Source organism: Talpa occidentalis, unplaced genomic scaffold (assembly GCF_014898055.3).
Source record: "Talpa occidentalis isolate TD23 unplaced genomic scaffold, MPIMG_talOcc4v2.1 talOcc4.16, whole genome shotgun sequence".
Lineage (NCBI taxonomy): Eukaryota > Metazoa > Chordata > Mammalia > Eulipotyphla > Talpidae > Talpa > Talpa occidentalis.
Window position 1 is genome coordinate 68,533,099 of NW_023601653.1, and position 12,441 is coordinate 68,545,539.

Sequence of the window (12,441 nt, forward strand, 5' to 3'; positions counted from 1 at the left end):
GACAGGAGGAAGTAGGAAAGAGCATAGGAGAAAACCAGAACTTTCACTGGGGAAAGAAAGCAACATCATTAATGTTCAAAGCAACGCACTAAGGCTTATTCACTTAACCGGCATCTAAACAATATTGCTGTCTTCATATTCTAAAAAAACCTGCTCAGCCACAGCAGGTCCCAAGCGGCCAAACCAAGACTTAAAGCTGATTTTGTTAAAGGACAAAAACAAAACAAAGCCAGACCTGTGATGTCGTATGTACATTCAGAATTTTTATTTCAAAACAAAGAACCACAGTAACATTAATAGAAAATCCATTTGGAAATACTCACAAAGGGAAAACTTCCATAATGCATTACTACCAAACACCGTTTTTTGAGGAGCCAGAAGCAAAGGTGCAGTTAGAGGAACCTCACCAGTTCCAGCCAAGCCCCATTGCAGTTATAAGACTTACTACGACCAGAGGGAATGAGAACTAAAATACTGTCATAGGCAAGGGTTTGGTTAATTGATCTGAAATATGTAAGCACCAAGGAGGGAAGGGAGATCAAGCAAACTATGAAAAAGGGAAGAGAGGGTAAGTATCTTCAGGGACTAATCTCCATTTATTCAAGCTCAGGGAAACTAGATGATTATGGAGGTGTCCTGTTGAGCTTCGGCAAGCCTTAACCCCTCCATCTCATCCACGTCTCCGAGATGCTCCAGCGCTAGAAGTCTTCAGCTTATTTCTTATCCCCTTAAAAGAATGCCTCCCTCTCCCCTAAGACTCCCCCACTGCACCCCCAAAAGGTAACATCCCAATGTCACTCTTCCCTACTCCCATTACCTGAGTCTAGAGTGAGGTGGAGTCTTCCACCTTAATCTCAAGATTTAGGGAGCTCCTCCCTCCCACTCTCCAACAAGGAAAGGCAGCCAGATGAGATGGAACTGTACAGTTCGGAAGAAAACCAGATGCAAATTCCACCCAACAGAGGCAGTGTTATTTCTATAGAGGGCAGAGTTTTAACACAGTCAATCCAAAGGGGCTATAGGAACACAGAGGAAGCAAGTTACCAATACTTCCACCTAGAGCAAAGTGACAGTGCACATACATTCATACTCAAGTGTGGGCCACACTGCACGTTACTCACACTAGTTTAAATGTGGTCTGTAGGTGACTCAAGTCCTCCAAGGGCACTTGACATAACACTATGGTAACATGGTAACAAGGGTAACTTGACATGGCAAGCCATCAACAAGCATGCGATGACCCTAAAGTAACATACGAACTAGTAATAACCTTTATTATCTAATAACCAGAGCTGAGGTTTCAAATTCCAAGTTTGCTTGAACATTCTCCTCTGAATTTTTTTTAAAGCTACAGGTCAAAAACAACACAACCAACTAAAATCTCCTAAAAAACAAAATGGAGAAATATCGAATACTTGAAAAAAAAAAGAGTCCACTACAAGAGAAAGAAGTTGTTTGGTCCAGTGAGGGGAAGAGAGGATTTGGAGAAATAATATTCCCTTCTCTGGACTCCATTAAAATTAGATCCCATCGACCACCATTACCTACAATGCCCATTTTGGTAATAACCCCAGATTTCAAGTAATAACTACATATAATCTTAAAGAGAAAAGTCCCGAAGGAAACCAGTAGCTTCTTTATACAGGCACATGACTTTTCTGAGAAATAACTCTTCATAGTTTCCATCTGAAATTGTTAAGAGGCACCGTGCAAACTTCCCACACCCTTTCCAATGCATATTCCATTTCTCGATTCTTCCTCTATTGCACCGTAACCTCTCCAGCAATCTCCCACCATATAACTTCTCTTTAAACACCTCCTTCTAACACCTCCCTCTAACCTCAATTTCCTTATGTTTTCATTATTTGATAAAATTACTTTACTTTACATTTAAAAAAATAAACATTTATGCCATAAAACCAGAAGATAAAATAAATAAAACACAAGTTATTTTGCTCTGCAGAGCTGTATGGAAGTGAGGAAGGTGCTCTTCGATAATCCTTCTCTGCTCACACTCTCATGTATGCATGTTTCCTGGTAAGTCTAAGTTTGGGGGAACTGCACCCTCGCTCTTACTCCCCCATAGGTTCTCGTGAGGCAATATTGGAACCTAAGAGAAGAAGAGCTGGCAAAGCTGTCAAATGCCAAGTGGCCAATCCCGCCTAAAGTGAAGGTAGGTTCACTTGGTCTCTCCTAAACAGAAGAGAGTGTCCAAGAAATGAAATATTTAAAAAGCCAGCGAGAATACAACTAACCCCAGAGTTGAGCCCACGAGCACACTCTGAGTGCTCATGAGTGTGTGGGATGAGAAAGGAATCACGTAGCAGCATTCAGAAACAGTCCTGGGTCACAACCTGATGAGGTCTCCCCCTCAGTCAGGGAGAGGTCATTTTTTCATGTCGGGAGGGAGGTGGGCAGGAGATATGGCTTAGACATTGGTGCTGGCCTCTTTAGTAGGCTCGATGCTGTTCATCTCCACAATGTGGCCTTTCTCAGCTCTGTCAGCATCCTGCACCTGATCTTCAAATGCCCGTGTAATGTCTTCGAAAGTCCTGCCACGGGTCTCAGGGACTTTGAAGAAGGTGAAGATCAAGAAGATAACGAGGAAGACGGTGAAGACAATAAAAACGTAGGCTCCTAAGTAGTACTAGTGAAAGAATATGAGAAAGGAGTGTCAATACAAAATTCAAGTCATTGACAAATGCCAGTTGCCCTCATACCCCTATTTCTAAGAGACTTCATGCATGACTCTGTTATGAGTCCACTAACTTACCATATCTTTCTGTAATTTTGGGTCATTCCTTGTCCTATTCTTTAAAGCTAGCTGCTTCTAAATTACTGCATTTTAGGACTTTTGATTATTCCTTTTAAAATCTGGGTTGCTGGGGTCTTTCCTGGTGGTGCAAGGGGGTAAGACGCAACCTATGAGGCGTCCACAGTCACTGCAGCACGAGTTAGATCCCTGGCCAGGGAGCTACACCACATGGTGCAGCAGACCTCTCCTGACTCGCCCGCTGCTCCCCTCAGCAGTGTATTTCATTCAGTTGGTCTGCCTGTTCTGTTCCCCACTCTGTCTCTGGTGTATCTTCTCACCATCCTGCATCTCTGGCCTGTACTCCAGTTCTTGTATGCATAAATAAATCTTTAAAAAAATAAAATCTGGGTTTCTGAAAGGCTCATGAAAATAGGAGATGCATTGTAGATGCTGGCTTTTTTTTTTTTAAATTTTTATTTATTTATTTATACAAGCACTGGGTACAGTCAGAGGTGCGGGAGGGTGAGAGAATTCACCAGAGCCAGAGCGGAGAGTAGAACAGAGAGAGTGACGAAGTACACTGCTGAGGGGAGCAGTGGGCAGCAGGAGAGGTCTGCATACCATGTGGGACCCTCGCTGGTGGCTGGGGAGCAGCCGGGGATCGAACTGGCGCTGCAGAGGTTGCGGGCAGCTTCGCAACCCAGCACTCAACCGCTGCGCCACCAGGGAGGCCCAATGCTGGCTGTTTTATTTAACCAATTAGCTCTAGGTCATTTTATAATAGGGCCTACCTGATTCATAAGAGCCCATGATGGGTGTATTTTTAAGATCATGAAGGCATTAATGGTAACCCAAATTATGGATTAAGTATTCTGCTGGAATCTTGCAGAACAAGCAGATCTACTGAAATACACTGTTGAGGGGAGCAGCGGGCTAAACAGGAGAGGTGTGCTGCACATTGTGAGTAGCTCCCTGGCAGGGAGTGAACTTGTGCTGCAGTGGCTGCAGATAGCTTCGTAGTGCTGAGACATATAACCCCTGTGTCACTAGGGAGACCCTTAGTTGGAATCTTTTGAGGCATATTAAGTACCACCTTTTTTTCTAGGCAGAATTTTGCCTGTACCACCTCACATTTGTGGTCTTTTCCAAGTTCCCAGTCCCCCCGGCCCCCACCTTCAATATTTTGGGCTGTCATTGCTTCTTTTCCTGTGTGTCATTGAAAACAGGGCCGGGGGTAGGGAGAGGGGCTCTAGTTTAAAACCCTAGGCATCTGATCCTTCATGGCACCAGTCACCATTAAGGTGTATCTCACACACATTGGCCTAGGTGGCCAGGTGAGTCTTATTTTAATGTACTTACTGCAGCCGAGGGGAAGAGCAGTCCAACCAAAAAGTTGGAGGTCCAGTTGGAACAACCAGCCACCGCCATGGCAGCTGGGCGGGGTCCCTGGCTGAAGAGTTCGGCCACAATAAACCATGGAATGGGACCTGGACCAATTTCAAAGAAAGCCACGAACACCAAGATAGCTGCAATGCAGACAAAGCTCATCCAGTTGTAATGATCCTGTAAGAGAAAGGAACAGAAGAAAGTCAAGCGCAAAGTCAGCAAGACCGAAGAGAACAGACAGATAATGAAGAGCTCCTCTCATCCTGTAGTATAATGGAGGCACTGGACTTAAACGTGCAAAGTTTTGAGATTTTTGAATCCTAGTTGTATGATTGCACATGTCATGCACTGAGACCAATTCATCATCTGTAAATGGGAATGGTAATTGTCTCAGATGACTGTAAGCATTAAATAGTACATTTATGAGCCCTATGCTATGTAGATAACTGCTATAAAGATTATAGCAGTTTAATTATCTACCTCTTAAAATTCAGGCCACATGCGTCTCCCAAAGTTGACTCCCATCTCCAGCATCAACTGCCCACACTGTCCCAGAGACTAAACTGTCACCTTCCTCCCCTGAATTCTTTTCACTCACCTTTAATAACAAGGAAACAGTCATGAGGAGGGAACAAACAGCCATCCCTCCAAGGCCTATTATGTGGAGAGTCCTCCTTCCTGCTTTTTCCACCAGAAATAGCTGAAAGCAAATAACAAAAATATGGCCAGTGGTCCCTGAATCTGCCTTCTCCACAGCAGGACCCTCGTGATAGTCACACTCCCCCTTTCTGGTTCTAAGTTCAAAGCCCTACAGTATCCCTTCCGTAACCCCCTCTTTTCCATCCACTCCATATTTGTGTGAAGAGAATGAAGACTACTTATACCCATATTCATTATCTTTTCCCCAAGGATGAATTAAGTGCCCCCTCCAAACAAGTATGGTAGGGAGGTACAAGGACATGCTACCCATCTTTGAACAGGTGTAGCCCAAATTCCTTTTGCCCCACCAAACTGTCAAGTCATCCAACTTACAGAAACTACAGTGAATAAAGTGTTAACCACACCCGCACCAATGGTGGCATAGATCGGCTCCTTGACACCTGCATCTTTGAAGATTCCTGTGGAGTAATAGAATACCTGGTAGGAAACAAAAGCAGACGCAACTTTGAAATAGCAACTGTGCACAGCAGTTAAATAAACTCAAAAGTCCCAGGAGGCAGGGAGTCCCTTCCAGGTTTTAATTTTATTCAGTCTTTTCTGCGAGTGAATAATCTTTAGTATTTTATCAATGATGATATAATACTTGCAACGAATATGCCAATTTTCTTCCCTAGAGAGAAGCATGCACACCAAAAACCTAATGGACACACACACTCTATTCTATCTCTCACTCCTCTGGCTTTATTCCTTTTCTCTTTTTAAAAGATTTATTTATACAAGAGCTGGGGTACAGGTCAGAGGCGCGGGAGGGTGAGAGGATTCACCAGAGACAGAGCAGGGAGCAGCAGGCAAGTCAGGAGAGGTCTGCTGCACCATGTGGGTAGGTCCCTGGCCAGCTGGGGATCGAACTTGGGCTGCAGTGGCTGTGGATTGCTTCATAGTGCTATGCTTAAACCCCTTGTGCCACCAGGGAGGCCCTACACCAATTTTTAGACTGTAAGGTCCAGGCTGGGGGTGGGTAGAATGCCAAGGCACCCAAGTTCCCAGATCTAGTTTGGGGAAGGGTCTGCATTATCACTGATGATATCTTATAAAACAGATCAGAGAGGATCGTAAATTTAAAAAGTGAGTGGCCCCAAGAGGGCTAATGAAAATTAGATAAATCTATGATGCGCCATATATTCAAAGAGTCTGGAAGAGGATAAATCCTAAGTCCCCAAACGATAGGTGATGAATTTTACCTTTTACTTATTTTCTAATTTTTCCATGTGTGAAACGTGTTGTAGAAATAATTTGAAGAAATAAAACATAACCTGGGCCTCCCGGTACCACAAGGGGTTAAGACAACCTATGGGGCCTCCATGGTGCCCCAAGGGGTTGAGCACCACACTGTGGAGCAATCCACAGCCTCTGCAGCATGAGTTTGGTCCCTGGCCTGCCAGGGAGCGGCCCACATGGTGCAGCAGACCTCTCCTGACTTGCCCGCTGCTCCCCTCAGCAGTGTATTTCAGCTAATCTGCCTGTTCTGCTCCCCACTGTCTCTGGTGAATCCTCTCACCACCCTCCACCACCTCTGGCCTGTGCCCCAGCTCTTGTATGCATAGACAGATGGATCTCTCAAAAAAAAAAAAAAAAAAAAGGGACACAACCTATGAAGCTATCTGGGGCAATGCAGCCTGTACCCCAGCTCTTGTATGCATAAGTAAATAAATCTTAAAAAAAAAAAAAAAGAAAACAACCAAATCCAAAGAGGGATGACAGACATTTTCAGAGTGGCCACTACATGGCAAGCACTAGAAGGACTGTCCATAGGTGAAGAGGTGAGCAACAAGCAGCACTGCTCACTGCTGGGCAGGTGTTCTATGGAAACGAGTAGATACTCACGGCATTGATCCCAGAGAGCTGCTGGGAGAGCTGTAACATGATGGAGATGATGATGGGCTGCCGGTAACTGCGCACGCGGAACAACTCCAGGATGGTGGCTTTCTTTTCTTGCGCCATCCTTACACTCTCGTCTTTCATCTCCTGGATTTCCGGAGTCACATCCTGGGTGCCCCACAACTTCTGGAGGACTAGCAAGTAAAGTATAAAGATAAGGTGCCATTGCTGGTTTTTTTTTTTTTTTTTTAAGATTTTATTTATTTATGCATACAAGAGCTGGGGTACAGGCCAGAGATGCGGGGGGTTGGCCAGAGAGAGCATCTACCAGAGACAGAGTGGGGAACAGAACAGGCAGACTAACTGAAATATACTGCTGAGGGGAGCAGAGGGCAAGGCAGGAGGTCTGCCTCGCCGTGTGGGTTTCTCCCTGGCTGGCTAGGGATCGAACTTGTGCTGCAGAGGGTGCGAATTGCTTCATAGTGCGGTGCTTAACCCCCTGCACCACCAGGGAAGCCCGATCAAGTGCCATCCTTAATTCACTTTTCCATGAAAGCAGCTAGAAAGAGTCCTGAGCACAGTGATGAGCCAGCACCAGTGCCTTAACATGCTTTAAGGCACCTCATTCCTGAAGGGTTGAAAGTCCGACTTAGGGTCATTAGAAAACTTTCCACACTTGGATTCTGAGGGTCCTCACCCTAACACAAATCACAACCCCACAATATATATATTTTCTTAGCATAGAAGACCTGGGGTGTAGGCCAGAGGAGTGGGGGGAGGGTGAGAGGATTCACCACAGACAGAGCGGGGAGCAGAACAAGCAGACTGACTGAAATACACTGCTGAGGGGAGCAGCGGGCCAGACAGGAGAGGTCTGCTGCTCCATATGTGAGTTACCTCCCTGGCCAGGGATTGAACTCAAGCCAACTCAGCCAGTAGCGGTGATACTGTGATAGCGCAGTGACTTAATCTCTAGGCCACTAGGGAGACTCACTTCTTATCATGAAGGTGTGAAGGATACTTACCCTCCTTAGCTCTGTCTTCCTCCCTTCTGTTAATGAGCAAGAATCTAGGACTTTCAGGGCAAAATGGAAGGGCCGCACTTTGGATGACGGCTGGAACAATGGTCAAGCCCAGAAGCACGGGCCAGAGGTCTTCAGTTCCCAAGATGCCTTTCAGACCGAAGATCTAGAAAACAAACACGGATAATACTATCAAGCCCACACTAGACTGGCCACAAATCCATTTAAAAAAAATTCCAGAAAACAATTTTTTCTTTTTATCACAAAATAAACTGCTCCTTTTCCTTTCTCTGCCCTGCCTGCTTCCTTAGCTGCCTGTGAACTAGTTAGAAAAATAACTGAAACTTAGGTTAAGTTGAATATGTGCCAGACATTTCATGTTTTTATCTGTTAATTCATCCTATGAACCATGAATTCACCCTCATTAAGTGTAAGTCTTAGATTACCTGCGCCACCAGAATTCCCACGACGATGCCCAACTGGTTGAGGGTACCAAAGGCTCCCCGTAGGGCAGTCGGAGACACCTCTCCAATGTACATGGGCACAAAACCAGTGCAGAGTCCGCAGAAGAGACCAATGATCAGCCGACCGATGATCAGCATTTCAGCTGACTGTGCTAATTTGCAGAAGCCCATTAAGCAGCCTCCTGTGATGGCCAACAGGTTGACAATAAGCATTGAATTGCGTCTGAAAGGTTAAATAAACAAAGTTAGCATAACAGTCCTTCTCATGTGACTCCAAATTCTTATACCTTCTTTTTTGGTTTAACTTTTCCAGTTTATTTTTTAATTTAATTTTTTAAAGAAGATTAATTTATTTATGTGTACAAGAACTGGGGTACAGGCCAGAGGTTCAGGGGGTGAGAATTCACCAGAGACAGTGGGGAACAGAACAGGCAGACTGATTGAAATACACTGCTGAGGGGAGCTGCAGGCGGGACAAGAGAGATCTGCTGCACCATGTGGGTTAGCTGCCTGGCTGGGGGTTGCACTCATGCTGCAGTGGCGACCCATAGCTTCATAGTGCTGACAGCCCTTTTCCAGTTTATGAGGACATTTCTAGTTAAGGTAACCAGGATCAATGGTTCTTACACCCTATATGCATCAAACCCACCTAGAATACTTGCTTAAGAGCCTACTCTAAGTCATAGAAGTAACGCAGGATTTTAGAAAATCCCAGGCCAATAGTTCTCCAAGATGTCCACAAACTAACAATATTAGCTAGAAATTAAAATAGTCCTACCTTGAGCCTCCCTGGTGGCCTAGGGGTTAAATCTCAGTGCTATTACCAGGACAGCCTGAGTTCGATCCCCAGGCGGGGAGATAATCCACATAGGGGAGATAATCCACATAAGGCGTGGCAGACTACTCTAGTCTCATCTGCTGCTCCCCCTAGATCTGCCCTCCACTCTTGTCTCTGGTGAATCTTCTCACCCCTCTGGCTCCACCCCAGTTTTTGTATGCAAAAATAAATGTACTCTTTAATAAAATAAAAATAGTCCCATCTCCTTCCATATTGACTAAATCACTAGGTCTGACTCTGAGGTGGGCTGGGGCAATCTGTGTTTTAAAAAGCCCATCAGATAGATCTTCAACTAGATGAAATAAAACACCATGGTTTTCTAGGTAACTCTGATAGAGACGCTCCAGAAACTCACTCAAGAGAAATGTCTGGGCCAGTGTTGATCTTTTTGATTTCTATCGCATCTTGTTATAGCACAGTTGCTCAGATGTCACCAACATATTAAGGATGACAGTTTAGACTAAACTGTGAAAACTACCTAAGACAAAATTGTTTCTGCAACACAGAAAATTTTATGCAAAAAGCAGTCAGTTTCATGTCTCCTGCTGTAGACTAGATAGGTCATGCCATTAATGATTACTGATAACCAGTATAAAATAATAAATCCCTGCATTTATGTGCTAAGTGTGGGAGGCAAAACAGCTGATTTGAACAGCTGATTGAAGACAGAAAAGATCAGTGTTGAAAAACTACTGGAGCTGTTGGAGAACGAGCACCCTGATAGCTCAAAGGTTTGACTGGGGACACTGGAATTGGAATTACTTGGGGAACTTTGAGAAAGTACTTAGAAACATGGGGCTTTCTCCCCAGATATGGATTTAAACTGACTTGGGGCATGGGACCTTTAAAATCTCTCACAGAGAGAACCTCTGTGAAAAAGAAATTTCTTTCCTACTTCTTACTTTTACCATCTCTGCATTGCTTTTCCTTTCTACTCCTCCTCTATTAGGTCCTTTTGTTAATAGAATAATAGGAAGAAAGGCATAATAGTTATGGAAAGAAGATCTTAAGATTCTAATGGCTTTAGTAGACAAAAGACTGTCAGAAAAAATTCAAACATTATAAGACAGGTTGCCTTAAAATTTTTTTAAACTTGAAGTCCATTGCAGAACATGTAATTATCAAGTTAACGGTTCCCTTACCGGTCCTTACTGAAAGTATTCTACCCTTTAAGACATTTTATTTAGCTAGCTCACAGTGCAAGAAGATTCAATTTTCTTCTCTTGGTAAAAGAACTTCAGTTATTTGGCTGTTATGCTCATTTGCCACAGACTAAGAACTATAAAATATTTCCTACCAATCTGTTATGTGAATCAATGAAAACACTTGCAGCAAAACTCCCAAATGTAAAAAAAGCAAACAACTTCTAACCTTGTAAATAAAGTATGTTTCTGGAAAATTCCAGTGGACTTTACTACCTGGCAGAGTCAGGACCAGTTGGCCTAGGTTTCCCCTAATCAGAATGTGAGGTACCCTTATTCAAATACATCATCACTTCCAGACCCTTATTCTCAACACCTGTCCTCAATGCAACCACAACAGTCGTTTTTCTTGCCCATTTCTGGTCAATACCTGCCAAAGCGGTTGACAAAGAGTCCAACGGAAAAGGAGCCAACCATACCACCAACGGAGAAGATGGCTACAGACAAGGACCACACGGTTGTGAGCAACACGGTACTGGGATACTCATTTGTTCTCATTTGCAAAGTGATATTCAGATAGTCCTTTATGATCTGCAAATTAAAATGGTTGGTGGGAGGCAGATTGTTAAAATTGGATTAGAAAAATTATCGATTACCTCCCGCTTCCTATGAGAGAATCCTAATAATTACTTTATAGGTAGAAGACTCAAGGAATGAATAGATGGGGATGGAAGAGACAGATGACACATCGGAGTAAATGGTACTAGTTCTGAAAAGAATAAAACTTTTATTTGTCTTGAAGATCCCTGTAGGTAGTTGCACAGATGTTCAGTGGCTACCCCACAGTCTCCTGAGAGCTACCCCTTTCTTTGTAACTAACCCCCAGGGAATAACAGTGTATCACCATGGGGTGAGAGAAGAACCGGTAAGTGTTCAGAGTCTAAGAGATCCAGTGAGCTTTTTTTTTTTTTTTTTTTTTTAAATTTTTTTTTTTTTTTTTAAAGATTTATTTATTTATTTATGCAAGCACTGGGTACAGTCAGAAGCGCGGGAGGGTGAGAGAATTCACCAAAGCCAGAGCGGAGAGCAGAACAGGCAGAAGGACCGAAGTACACTGCTGAGGGGAGCAGCGGGCGGCAGGAGAGGTCTGCGCGCCATGCGGGACCCTCCTCAGGTGGCCGGGGAGCAGCCGGGGATCGAACCGGCGTCACAGAGACTGCAGGCAGCTTCGCAACCCAGCGCTCAACCGCTGCGCCACTGGGGAGGCCCTCAGTGAGCTTTTTTGCTTCAACTAATGATTCAACTACACTTTCCCATCAACATACTGTCCCACTTCAACCTTAGCAAACTAGACACCAAATCTGTCTTAAACTCTTAATTCTTGAAAGCCTGCTGAAAGGAGAATCATCCCCCTATTCTAAATTCTAACTCCGCGTGCCTGGCACTCACCATCTCGGGAGCATTGATGACTCCAGTGTTGAAGCCAAACTGGAAGGAGCCTATAGTGGCGGTGGTGATGGCAAAGACCAGGTACGCGGTCACCTGAATGGGAAGGAGGAAGGAAAGAAACAGTCGGTATAACTTTTCATTGGGCCTATGAGTGGCAGGAAAATAAAAATCTAATGAGATTTAGGCAATGAATGGGTAACAAAATACGTTACAATGAAGACCTGATCTGGAGATACAGACTCAGTAAGCGGAATGCACCTGGGGAAAAGGGTAAGAAAGGAGTAAAGAGGAACCAAATTAGTGGATTTGGAAGCTTTCAAAAAACTCCTCAGGAAGAAACAAAGAGTTGGGCTCGAGTATAAAGGATTTAGGCCAGTAAAGGAAAACACAGTCTTAGAATTCTTTTCCACAAAAGCCCGGAGCAGGGAGGGAGGTGGTGGTGCTGGGTGCCTTCACCACTGGGATGTTCTGAGAGCATCCTTCTGGGTCTCATACTCCACAGAATCTACCCACAGCATCCAGGCCGCATTTGAAATTCTTTACTGACTACAGTACTGCTATGGCCCACCCAGCAGGGGGCGAACATAAGTCGTGTACAAACCAACAGATTATTTCTTGGGGGGGATGGGGGGAGAATGAGCATCTCTCACCTCCCCCAAATAAAACAAGTGGGTGTTGTCATAACTTTCAACCTCAAGATAGCCCAATTTTTTATGCCCAAGGACATCCCCTACGGACCGTTACTTATCTTAAACTCCTTCTCTCTCAGTGGCAAGCTAGGAGTTTCCGTTCTCCAAATTGACCTTGCCTCTGGGCAACCAGGGTAAGTAAGTGCCCCAGGAGGTCC

At 44.4% G+C, this 12,441-nt stretch overlaps 1 protein-coding gene across 4 annotated transcripts in view; it reads right to left on the reverse strand.

Moving 5' to 3' along the window:
- Positions 1-217: 217 nt before the first annotated feature.
- SLC2A3 (solute carrier family 2 member 3) overlaps positions 218-12,441 on the reverse strand; it is a 68,535-nt gene continuing 56,311 nt past the window's right edge. For all 4 annotated transcript variants that reach the window (XM_037514390.2, XM_037514389.2, XM_037514391.2 and 1 more), the window contains 9 exons: positions 11,595-11,687; positions 10,576-10,736; positions 8,148-8,388; positions 7,705-7,867; positions 6,686-6,873; positions 5,174-5,278; positions 4,740-4,841; positions 4,115-4,318; positions 218-2,647 (listed from right to left, as the gene is read on the reverse strand). In XM_037514390.2, coding sequence (XP_037370287.1) covers positions 2,429-2,647; positions 4,115-4,318; positions 4,740-4,841; positions 5,174-5,278; positions 6,686-6,873; positions 7,705-7,867; positions 8,148-8,388; positions 10,576-10,736; positions 11,595-11,687 — 1,476 coding nt within the window. In that variant the 3' untranslated portion in view covers positions 218-2,428. The remainder of the gene's footprint in view (positions 2,648-4,114; positions 4,319-4,739; positions 4,842-5,173; positions 5,279-6,685; positions 6,874-7,704; positions 7,868-8,147; positions 8,389-10,575; positions 10,737-11,594; positions 11,688-12,441) is intronic.